Source organism: Oncorhynchus nerka, unplaced genomic scaffold, assembly GCF_034236695.1.
Source record: "Oncorhynchus nerka isolate Pitt River unplaced genomic scaffold, Oner_Uvic_2.0 unplaced_scaffold_959, whole genome shotgun sequence".
NCBI lineage: Eukaryota > Metazoa > Chordata > Actinopteri > Salmoniformes > Salmonidae > Oncorhynchus > Oncorhynchus nerka.
In genome coordinates this window covers 139,523-152,274 of record NW_027040355.1, presented here as the reverse complement: position 1 = coordinate 152,274, position 12,752 = coordinate 139,523, and the positions used below count along the sequence as shown (strand labels likewise).

Sequence of the window (12,752 nt, the reverse complement as noted above, 5' to 3'; positions counted from 1 at the left end):
ATCAGGCTGGATGAGGGCTTAGTATAGTGGAGAAGGTTGGATGAGGATCGTGGCTGGAGGGGGGCGGTAGTGGGGGGGGGGGGGTCAGAAGTGGGCGGTTTCAGCAGGCATCATAGCATAATGCCTCAGAGACAAAACAAACTGCAGGGGTTCTGACCTGTCACCAAGGACGTACACACCAGCTGCCTGGCCAGATCAAAACCCACTTCCTGTCCGCTCATTCACCTTGGTCTTTATGTGCTGTATCCCTGCTCTAGCTATGGGTTCTGGTCAAAACAGTCATGCACTATATCGTGAATAGGGTGGGATGTCAGGCAGTGTCACCTTTGTGGGATTAGGCTCTAATACATGGATTAAAGGAGAAGGTGTTTTTTACCACCAAATCTCTATTTTTGATGTCAATAGAATGTTATTAAAAGGGTCCAGACACCTTTTGTATGATTACACGTTTTATAGAAACAGCAAATATCTTCCTCATCCTCGTTGTGTAGTATGGGGGCCCCTGAAAAAAACATGAGGGAAGGCTCCAAAAACACCCAAATACGTCCTTTTAGAAACGGCAAAGATCTCAGTATAGTGATGCAGGTCTTTAAATGTTGTACATGAAATTGTGTCATTCCAAACTTTATCCTCAATGTTATATTCCATATTGCGCGACTCGAGCCCTTTCCCCTAACTAGTTTCCCCCGTTTCCCCTAACTAGTTTCCCCCGTTTCCCCTAACTAGTTTCCCCCGTTTCCCCTAACTAGTTTCCCCCGTTTCCCCTAACTAGTTTCCCCCGTTCCCCCTAACTAGTTTCCCCCTTTCCCTAACTAGTTTCCCCGTTCCCCTAACTAGTTTCCCCGTTCCCCTAACTAGTTTCCCCGTTCCCCTAACTAGTTTCCCCCCCTAACTAGTTTCCCCCTAACTAGTTTCCCCGTTCCCTAACTAGTTCCCCCGTTCCCCTAACTAGTTCCCCCGTTCCCCCTAACTAGTTCCCCCGTTCCCCTAACTAGTTTCCCCCGTTCCCCTAACTAGTTTCCCCGTTCCCCTAACTAGTTTCCCCGTTCCCCTAACTAGTTCCCCCCGTTCCCCTAACTAGTTCCCCCGTTCCCCTAACTAGCTGTTCCATTCTCTGTGTAGCCTGCTGATACAGGTAACTGCTAAAATAAAGGAAACATCCACATAAAGTGTCTTAACAGCACAGTTGGTCACCACGAGCAACCAGAACAGCTTCAATGCGCCTTGGCATAGACTACAAGTGTCTGGAGCTTCCTGTGTGGAAGCACCCCATGCTTTCAATATACTATGTAACCCTCATTTATTCAAGTGTTTCCTTTATTTGGGGAGTTACCTGTAGAACGGGCAGAAATGTATCGCTTGAGTCATAACAAAGCACACCACTCACACACACACACACACACACACACACACAAACACACACACACACACACACCATCCATCCATTAGAGCAGTACCTGTGTAGCTCAGGGCTAGTCTGCTCTTTCCAGGCAGACAATATGTTAGTGCTAATTGAGTTTGGAGCGAGAGGAGCATGTTCATTTTCTGGGATCAGGTTTTGGGAGTTGCTCTTCCTTCACTCCTTTCCTCCTCTCCTTGTCCTTTCTCTCCTCTCTCTCTCCTCTCTCTCGCTCTACTTCTTTGATATGCTAGGTTCTCCCTCTGTCTGTCAGGGTGTTTTCTCTCTCACTATGTAGCTCTGTCATTATGTAGTTCTGTCAGGGTGTAGTTCTGTCAGGGTGTCAGGGACATTCACGTCCTCTTCCCATGATGAGACATCCCATAATATAAGAGATGAAACAGCTTGTAGAGACCACAGGACTCAGACACATCAAGACGAAGTGACCTTTAAAGAGAGGAAGAGGAGGTGAACTCTAAAGAGAGGAAGAGGAGGTGAACTCTAAAGAGAGGAAGAGGAGGTGCAATTTAAAGTGAGTAAGAGGAGGTGAACTCTAAAGAGAGGACGAGGAGGTGAACTCTAAAGAGAGGAAGAGGAGGTGAACTCTAAAGAGAGGAAGAAGAAGTGACCTCTAAAGAGAGGAAGAGGAGGTCAACTCTAAAGAGAGGAAGAGGAGGTGAACTCTAAAGTGAGTAAGGAGGTGAACTCTAAAGAGAGGAAGAGGAGGTGAACTCTAAAGAGAGGAAGAGGAGGTGAACTCTAAAGAGAGGAAGAGGAGGTGAACTCTAAAGTGAGTAAGGAGGTGAACTCTAAAGAGAGGAAGAGGAGGTGAACTCTAAAGAGAGGAAGAGGAGGTGAACTCTAAAGAGAGGAAGAGGAGGTGAACTCTAAAGAGAGGAAGAGGAGGTGAACTCTAAAGAGAGGAAGAGGAGGTGAACTCTAAGAGAGGAAGTGGAGGTGAACTCTAAAGAGAGGAAGAGGAGGTGAACTCTAAAGAGAGGAGGAGGAGGTGAACTCTAAATGTACTTTACTTGTGGGCCGTTCTGGTTAAGAACGTCCACTACAGACGAATGGACCCAGAAGGCAGGACCTCTAAGGCTTGTTGGTGCCGACTCCATTTTGTACGACTGTGTGTCTGCATACCAAGTCCAAGACGGTCAGGATATGATTTACAACATGTATCTCTCTATACATAAACCAGGGTGATGTGTTTTGCTGTGTAGGGACAACTGTCTTATTATTTACCAAGCCTATTCACCATGACCACGATATCTTAGTGGGAGGACTTTTACAATATCGTGTGTGTGTGTGTGTGTGTGTGTGTGTGTGTGTGTGTGTGTGTGTGTGTGTGTGTGTGTGCATATGTGTGTGTGTGTGTGTGCATATGTGAATGTGTGTGTGTGTGCATACGTGTGCATGTGTGTGCATATGTGAATTTGTGTGTGTGCATATGTGAGTGTGTGTGTGTGTGTGTGTGTATGTGTGTGTGTGCATATGTGAATGTGTGTGTGTGCATACGTGTGGTGTGCGTGTGTGTGTGTGTGTTTGCATACGTGTGTTTGTGTGTATACATGTGTGTGTGATGTGTCTGTAGCCTTGTGCTGTCCCGGGGAGTGAACTGAGGACGATTGTAGTAAACAACTGATCTTCTTGTCATTATCCTGGCAGGACAGAACTCAGCGGTTAAAGCCTCACCACATGTCTCACTTCTCTACTACACATACACACGTGCACGTGCACACACACACACACACACACACACACACTAGCTCTAAAACACTGGTAACTGTTATCTACAGTCTGTCTGTTTCAGTCTGTCTATGGACATGTACAAAACCCTGTACTGTCCTCTGCTCTTAGCCTAGTTTTCCTGCCACTTGATCTATATAGACAGGTTAACATACAGTATAGATCCAGTACTCATAGACCATGTCTCTGTGATCTACATAGACAGGTTAACCTACAGTATAGATCCAGAACTCATAGATGTGTGACAGGTTAATCTACAGTATAGATCCAGTACTCATAGATCTGTGACAGGTTAACCTACAGTATAGATCCAGTACTCATAGATATGTGACAGGTTAACCTACAGTATAGATCCAGTACTCATAGATCTGTGACAGGTTAACCTACAGTATAGATCCAGTAGTCATAGATATATGACAGGTTAACCTACAGTATAGATCCAGTACTCATAGATCGGTGACAGGTTAACCTACAGTATAGATCCAGTACTCATAGACCATGTCCCTGTGATCTACATAGACAGGTTAACCTACAGTATAGATCCAGAACACATAGATCTGTGACAAGTTAACCTACAGTATAGGTCCAGTACTCATAGATCTGTGACAGGTTAACCTACAGTATAGATCCAGTACTCATAGATCTGTGACAGGTTAACCTACAGTATAGATCCAGTAGTCATAGATATATGACAGGTTAACCTACAGTATAGATCCAGTACTCATAGACCATGTCTCTGTGATCTACATAGACAGGTTAACCTACAGTATAGATCTGAAACAGGTTAACCTACAGTATAGATCCAGTAGTCATAGATATATGACAGGTTAACCTACAGTATAGATCCAGTACTCATAGACCATGTCCCTGTGATCTACATAGACAGGTTAACCTACAGTATAGATCCAGAACACATAGATCTGTGACAAGTTAACCTACAGTATAGGTCCAGTACTCATAGATCTATGACAGGTTAACCTACAGTATAGATCCAGTACTCATAGATCTGTGACAGGTTAACCTACAGTATAGATCCAGTAGTCATAGATATATGACAGGTTAACCTACAGTATAGATCCAGTACTCATAGACCATGTCTCTGTGATCTACATAGACAGGTTAACCTACAGTATAGATCCAGTACTCATAGATCTGAAACAGGTTAACCTACAGTATAGATCCAGTAGTCATAGATATATGACAGGTTAACCTACAGTATAGATCCAGTACTCATAGATCTGTGACAGGTTAACCTACAGTATAGATCCAGTACTCATAGATCTATGACAGGTTAACCTACAGTATAGATCCAGTACTCATAGATCTGTGACAGGTTAACCTACAGTATAGATCCAGTACTCATAGATCTGTGACAGGTTAACCTACAGTATAGATCCAGTAGTCATAGATATATGACAGGTTAACCTACAGTATAGATCCAGTACTCATAGACCATGTCTCTGTGATCTACATAGACAGGTTAACCTACAGTATAGATCCAGTACTCATAGATCTGAAACAGGTTAACCTACAGTATAGATCCAGTAGTCATAGATATATGACAGGTTAACCTACAGTATAGATCCAGACCACCCTCTACATAGACAGGTTAACCTACAGTATAGATCCAGAACACATAGATCTGTGAAAGTTAACCATATAGGTCCAGTACTCATAGATCTATGACAGGTTAACCTACAGTATAGATCCAGTACTCATAGATCTGTGACAGGTTAACCTATATAGATCCAGTAGTCATATATGACAGGTTAACCTACAGTATAGATCCAGTACCCCTGTCCTGTTAAAGCAACATTGTTCATTCTAATTCTGTGGTTCTACTGTTCCATGATGATGTCAGCTCTAGACTGTAGTTAACTAGTGTGTTGTAGAACAGAATGGGGAAGGCACTTAGCCAGACCATTCTCATAGTCAGTAAATAGAATGTGTTCTAGACTTTCCCAGTCCAGTCTCATAGTCAGTAAATAGAATTAACCTACAGTGATCCAGTACTCAGACTTTCCCTGTGATCTCCAGTCTTAACATAGTCAGTAAATAGAATGTGTTCTAGACTTTCCCAGACCAGACCATGGAAGGAACATGTGTTCACTCTGCATGTATATGCTGCACTAACATAATTAGAATGTTAGTTCAGACTTTCCTGTTAATTCTCACAGTCAGTAAATAGAATGTGTTCTAGACTTTCCATGATCCAGTCTTCTCTAGTCAGTAAATAGAATGTGTTCTAGACTTTCCCAGTCCAGTCTCATAGTCAGTAAATAGAATGTGTTCTAGACTTTCCCAGACCATTCTCACAGTCAGTAAATATAATGTGTTCTAGACTTTCCCAGACCAGTCTTCTCACAGTCAGTAAATAGAATGTGTTCTAGACTTTCCCAGACCAGTCTTCTCACAGTCAGTAAATAGAATGTGTTCTAGACTTTCCCAGACCAGTCTTCTCATAGTCAGTAAATAGAATGTGTTCTAGACTTTCCCAGACCATTCTCACAGTCAGTAAATAGAATGTGTTCTAGACTTTCCCAGTCCAGTCTTCTCATAGTCAGTAAATAGAATGTGTTCTAGACTTTCCCAGACCAGTCTCATAGTCAGTAAATAGAATGTGTTCTAGACTTTCCCAGACCAGTCTTCTCACAGTCAGTAAATATAATGTGTTCTAGACTTTCCCAGACCAGTCTTCTCACAGTCAGTAAATAGAATGTGTTCTAGACTTTCCCAGTCCAGTCTTCTCACAGTCAGTAAATAGAATGTGTTCTAGACTTTCCCAGACCAGTCTTCTCACAGTCAGTAAATAGAAGGTGTGTTCTAGACTTTCCCAGACCAGTCTTCTCACAGTCAGTAAATAGAATGTGTTCTAGACTTTCCCAGACCAGTCTTCTCACAGTCAGTAAATAGAATGTGTTCTAGACTTTCCCAGTCCAGTCTTCTCACAGTCAGTAAATAGAATGTGTTCTAGACTTTCCCAGACCAGTCTTCTCACAGTCAGTAAATAGAATGTGTTCTAGACTTTCCCAGACCATTCTCACAATCAGTAAATATAATGTGTTCTAGACTTTCCCAGACCAGTCTTCTCATAGTCAGTAAATAGAATGTGTTCTAGACTTTCCCAGACCATTCTCACAGTCAGTAAATAGAATGTGTTCTAGACTTTCCCAGTCCAGTCTTCTCACAGTCAGTAAATAGAATGTGTTCTAGACTTTCCCAGACCAGTCTTCTCATAGTCAGTAAATAGAATGTGTTCTAGACTTTCCCAGACCAGTCTTCTCATAGTCAGTAAATAGAATGTGTTCTAGACTTTCCCAGTCCAGTCTCACAGTCAGTAAATAGAATGTGTTCTAGACTTTCCCAGTCTAGTCTCACAGTCAGTAAATAGAATGTGTTCTAGACTTTCCCAGTCCAGTCTTCTCTCAGTCAGTAAATAGAATGTGTTCTAGACTTTCCCAGTCCAGTCTTCTCACAGTCAGTAAATAGAATGTGTTCTAGACTTTCCCAGTCCAGTCTTCTCTCAGTCAGTAAATAGAATGTGTTCTAGACTTTCCCAGTCCAGTCTTCTCACAGTCAGTAAATAGAATGTGTTCTAGACTTTCCCAGACCAGTCTTCTAACAGTCAGTAAATAGAATGTGTTCTAGACTTTCCCAGACCAGTCTTCTCACAGTCAGTAAATAGAATGTGTTCTAGACTTTCCCAGCCCAGTCTTCTCACAGTCAGTAAATAGAATGTGTTCTAGACTTTCCCAGACCAGTCTTCTAACAGTCAGTAAATAGAATGTGTTCTAGACTTTCCCAGTCCAGTCTTCTCACAGTCAGTAAATAGAATGTGTTCTAGACTTTCCCAGTCCATTCTCACAGTCAGTAAATAGAATGTGTTCTAGACTTTCCCAGTGTTAGTCTTCTCAGTGTGTCAGTAAATAGAATGTGTTCTAGACTTTCCCAGACCAGTCTTCTCATAGTCAGTAAATAGAATGTGTTGTGAGTGTGTTGACTTTTGTGAGTGTGTTGTGGGATAGTGTGTTAGGTTGTGAGTGTGTTGTGGGATAGAATGTGTTAGGTTGTGACTGTGTTCCATTATAGAATGTGTTAGTTGTGAGTGTGTTGTAAATAGAATGTGTTAGGTTGTGAGTGTGTTGTGTCCAATGTCTTGTGAGTGTGTTGTGGGATAGAATGTGTTAGGTTGTGAGTGTGTTGTGGGATAGAATGTGTTAGGTTGTGAGTGTGTTGTGGGATAGAATGTGTTAGGTTGTGAGTGTGTTGTGGGATAGAATTGTGAGTGTGTTGTGAGTGTGTTAGTTGTGAGTGTAGAATGTGTTAGGTTGTGAGTGTGTTGTGGGATAGAATGTGTTAGTTGTTGTGTTGTGGGATACAGTGTGTTCTATTATAGAATGTGTTAGGTTGTGAGTGTGTTGTGGGATAGAATGTGTTAGGTTGTGAGTGTGTTGTGGGATAGAATGTGTTAGGTTGTGAGTGTGTTCTATTATAGAATGTGTTAGGTTGTGAGTGTGTTGTGGGATAGAATGTGTTAGGTTGTGAGTGTGTTGTGGGATAGAATGTGTTAGGTTGTGAGTGTGTTGTGGGATAGAATGTGTTAAGTGTGTTGTGATAGAATGTGTTCTATTATAGAATGTGTTAGGTTGTGAGTGTGTTGTGGGATAGAATGTGTTGTGAGTGTTTGTGAGTGTGTTCTATTATAGAATGTGTTAGGTTGTGAGTGTGTTGTAAATAGAATGTGTTAGGTTGTGAGTGTTTGGATAGAATGTGTTAGAATGTGTTGGTTGTGAGTGTGTTCTATTATAGAATGTGTTAGGTTGTGAGTGTGTTGTGGGATAGAATGTGTTAGGTTGTGAGTGTGTTGTGGGATAGAATGTGTTAGGTTGTGAGTGTGTTCTATTATAGAATGTGTTAGGTTGTGAGTGTGTTGTGGGATAGAATGTGTTAGGTTGTGAGTGTGTTGCGAATGTGTTAGGTTGTGAGTGTGTTGTGGGATAGAATGTGTTAGGTTGTGAGTGTGTTCTATTATAGAATGTGTTAGGTTGTGAGTGTGTTGTGGGATAGAATGTGTTAGGTTGTGAGTGTGTTGTGAGTGTGTTCTATTATAGAATGTGTTAGGTTGTGAGTGTGTTGTGGGATAGAATGTGTTAGGTTGTGAGTGTGTTGTGGGATAGAATGTGTTAGGTTGTGAGTGTGTTGTGGGATAGAATGTGTTAGGTTGTGAGTGTGTTCTATTATAGAATGTGTTAGGTTGTGAGTGTGTTCTATTATAGAATGTGTTAGGTTGTGAGTGTGTTCTATTATAGAATGTGTTAGGTTGTGAGTGTGTTGTGGGATAGAATGTGTTAGGTTGTGAGTGTGTTGTGGGATAGAATGTGTTAGGTTGTGAGTGTATTCTATTATAGAATGTGTTACAGACTTACCCAGTCCATTCTCACAGTCGGTAAATTCTATTTCATGAACGGCACGATCTACCCCATACGGACCCATTAGTGTCCTAGAGGAGAGGAGAGGAGAGGAGAGGAAAAAGAGAAGGGAGAAGGGGAAGAGAAAATGAAACAAAGTGAATCACCAACATCAGCTTTACATTGATTATCCAAGGTTTGACAACAAAGAAACAAACTAATTGACCAATGCCCAGAGCAGTAACCAATATACATCTCCATTATACAGTACACACATTTCCTGGTTTCACAGATTCCAGAACACCACCAGGCCACTAGAGCATCATTAAGCTGGTGCAGGTTTCACCATAGGGCTCTACTTGAATTGTTTGTAAATATCAGCGCTGGCTGTAGCGCTGTAGGTCCGGGGGGTGTCAGAGATATTTTTTGCTATTTTCATAGCGGGAATTATGAGTGCAAGACCGGGACGTGGCGCGAAAAGGCTGAGCCTTGATGAGTAAATAAGTTGTAGGTGTGTCGATGCTTGGCCCCTCACTGGCCAATCAGAACATGGATTATATTGAGATTTTGTGTCACTGATCTACACACAAAACCCCATAATGTCAAAGTGGAATTATGTTTTTATAAATTCATTACAAATGAAAAGATTAAATGTCTTGAGTCAATAACCCAATAAACACTTCGTTATATCGAGCCTAAATAAGCTCAGGAGTAAACATTTGCTTAACAAGTCACATAATAATTTGTATGGACTCAGTCAGTGTACAATAATTACATTTGAATGACTAACCCATATCTTTACTCTACACATACAATTATCTATAAGGTCCCTCAGTTGAGCAGTGAATTTCAAGCACAGATTCAACAACAAAGATCAGGGAGGTATTCCAAAGCCTCTCAAAGGGCACCTACATTATTAGTAGATGGGTAAAAATAAAAAAAAGCAGACATTGAATATCCCCTTGAACATGGTGAAGTTATTAATTACACTTTGGATGGTATATCAATACACCCAGTCACTGCAAAGATACAGGCGTCCTTTCTAACTCAGTTGCCGGAGAGGAAGGAAACCACTCAGGGATTTCACCATGAGGTCAATAGTGACATTAAAACAGTTACAGAGTTTAATGGCTGTGACAGGAGAAAACTGAGGCTAGATCAACAACAGTATAGTTACTTCACAATACTAATACAAATATTACAAACATGCATCATGTCTGCAATAAGGCACAAAAAAAGTACTGCAAAAAAATATGGCAAATAAAGTGAAGTTTTTTTCCTGAATACAAAGCCTTATTTTTGGGGCCAAACCAACACAACACATCAATGCGCTCTTCATGGTGGTGGTGGCTGCATCAGAGTCTTTACTGTCGTTTCTTTACTAAATATTGTCTTACCTCTACTTCTTCAACTGCACTGTTGGTTAAGTAAGCATTTCACAGTACATCTGTTGTATGTGACAAATATCATTTGATTTGATTCATGGGTATACTTATCTTCGGTAAGGTTTTTTTTTTTAGGTTTAAAAATAAACGGAATAGAGATAAGCACAGGCAAAATCCTAAAGGAAAACCAGGTACTGTCTGTCAGCTTTCCAACAGACACAAATTCACCTGTGTTTCTCTATTGGCCTTTTGTTCTCTGTGTGAACCATGGAGGTACTGGTAAGCAACGACAATCTGCACTGTCTGCACAATCTCTCGGGGTATGGGATCTAGCCTTCTGATTCAGCCCCCCGGGGCAGTGGGGAATATCAATATTTCAGTGTGAGAGGCTACATGGACACGTCACAGAGGACTAAAGACTCCCGTAACTAAGACAATGAGAGGTTGACGTACGTACAAATGAACCAAGCAAGTCACTGTTATTAGAGGGATGAGTATTGAAGTCGTTGGTGAAAGTGGGTAGACCAAACGTTGGCTTTAGGGATAGAAAGTGAATGTTTGGAAAGAAGGGAGTCATACGGAGGAATGTGTTCTTTAGGAGAGCTTTGAGAAGAAGAAGAAACAGTAGTCTTGTGTTGATGAATGGTAGAGTACTTCTGGTAGTATGCAAGTCTAATAGAGGACCTTTACCTGATGAAGATAAACCTCATCACAATGACTTACTATAGGTCTACTGCAGATTGTATTATCTATTCAAGTCTAATAGAGGACCTTTACCTGATGAAGATAAACCTCATCACAATGACCTACTATAGGTCTACTGCAGATTGTATTATCTATTCAGGTCTAATAGAGGACCTTTATGAAGATAAACCTCATCACAATGACCTACTATAGGTCTACTGCAGATTGTATTATCTATTCAGGTCTAATAGAGGACCTTTATGAAGATAAACCTCATCACAATGACCTACTATAGGTCTACTGCAGATTGTATTATCTATTCAGGTCTAATAGAGGACCTTTATGAAGATAAAGAGCACCACTTCAGCACTTGGAGGCTGGAACCTTCAGTCTACTCTGGTCTTCTAGAACCAAAGCATTGATTCTTAGAGTCTTAGAGCTGTGGGATTAAAAGTTTAACAGAACATCAACCCACCACCAACTCCACCAAATGACAATAGAGAAACAAAGCAGCCATCTTTGTCCACTGACTAGACATTTCTGATTAACATATTTGAGTGGAGAGGAGTGACAAACACTGAACCATGTGGCAGTAAGAATACAGCATAGATACAAAGATACTAGACACTGAACCATGTGGCACTAAGAATACAGCATAGATACAAAGATACTAGACACTGAACCATGTGGCACTAAGAATACAGCATAGATACAAAGATACTAGACACTGAACCATGTGGCACTAAGAATACAGCATAGATACAAAGATACTAGACACTGAACCATGTGGCACTAAGAATACAGCATAGATACAAATATACTAGACACTGAACCATGTGGCACTAAGAATACAGCATAGATACAAATATACTAGACACTGAACCATGTGGCAGTAAGCATACAATATACAATATACAGTTAAAGTTGGAAGTTTACATACACTTAGGTTGGAGTCATTAAAACACATTTTTCAACCACTCCACAAATGTCTTGTTAACAAACTATAGTTTTGGCTAGTTAGGACATCTACTTTGTGCATGACACAAGTCATTTTTCAAACAATTGTTTACAAACAGATTATTTCACTTATAATTCACTGTATCACAATTCCAGTGGGTCAGAAGTTTACATACACTAAGTTGACTGTGCCTTTAAACAGCTTGGAAAATTCCAGAAAATGATGTCAGGGCTTTAGAAGCTTCTAATTGACATAATTTGAGTCGATTGGAGATGTACCTGTGGATGTGTTTCAAGGCCTACCTTCAAACTCAGTGCCTCTTTGCTTGACATCATGAAAATCAAAAGAAATCAGCCAAGACCTCAGAAAAAAATTGTAGACCTCCACAAGTCTGGTTCATCCTTGGGAGCAATTTCCAAACACCTGAAGGTACCACATTCATCTGTACAAACAATAGTACGCAAGTATAAACACCATGGGACCACGCAGCCTTCATACCGCTCAGGAAGGGGACGTGTTCTGTCTCCTCGAGATGAACGTACTTTGGTGTGAAAAGTGAAAATCAATCCCAGAACAACAGCAAAGGACTTTGTGAAGATGCTGGAAGAAACAGGTACAAAAGTATCTATATCCACAGTAAAACGAGTCCTATATCGACATAACCTGGAAAGGCCGCTCAGCAAGGAAGAAGCCACTGCTCCAAAACCGTCATAAAAAAGTCAGACTATGGTTTGCAACTGCACATGGGGACAAAGATCGTACTTCTTGGAGAAACATCCTCTGGTCTGATGAAACAAAAATAGAACTGTTTGGTCATAATGACCATCGTTATGTTTGGAGGAAAATGGGGGGGCTTTGCAAGCCGAAGAACACCATCCCAACCGTGAAGCATGGAGGTGGCAGCATCATGTTGTGGGGGGGCTTTTCTGCAGGAGGGACTGGTGCACTTCACAAAATAGATGGCGTCATGAGGCAGGAAAATTATGTGGATATATTGAAGCAACATCTCAAGACATCAGTCAGGAAGTTAAAGCTTGGTCGAAAATGGGGTCTTACAAATGGACAATGACCCCAAGCATAATTCCAAAGTTGTGGCAAAATGGCTTAAGGACAACAAAGTCAAGGTATTGGAGTGGCCATCACAAAGCCCTGAGCTCAATCCTATAGAA

General features: G+C 41.2%; 1 protein-coding gene across 1 annotated transcript in view; it reads right to left on the bottom strand.

Moving 5' to 3' along the window:
* The window catches only part of si:dkeyp-72e1.9 (syntaxin-binding protein 4), a 155,762-nt gene that overhangs the window by 96,879 nt on the left and 46,131 nt on the right, over window positions 1-12,752 (bottom strand). The window contains exon 2 of the mRNA XM_065016601.1: window positions 8,575-8,648. Coding sequence (XP_064872673.1) covers window positions 8,575-8,648 — 74 coding nt within the window. The remainder of the gene's footprint in view (window positions 1-8,574; window positions 8,649-12,752) is intronic.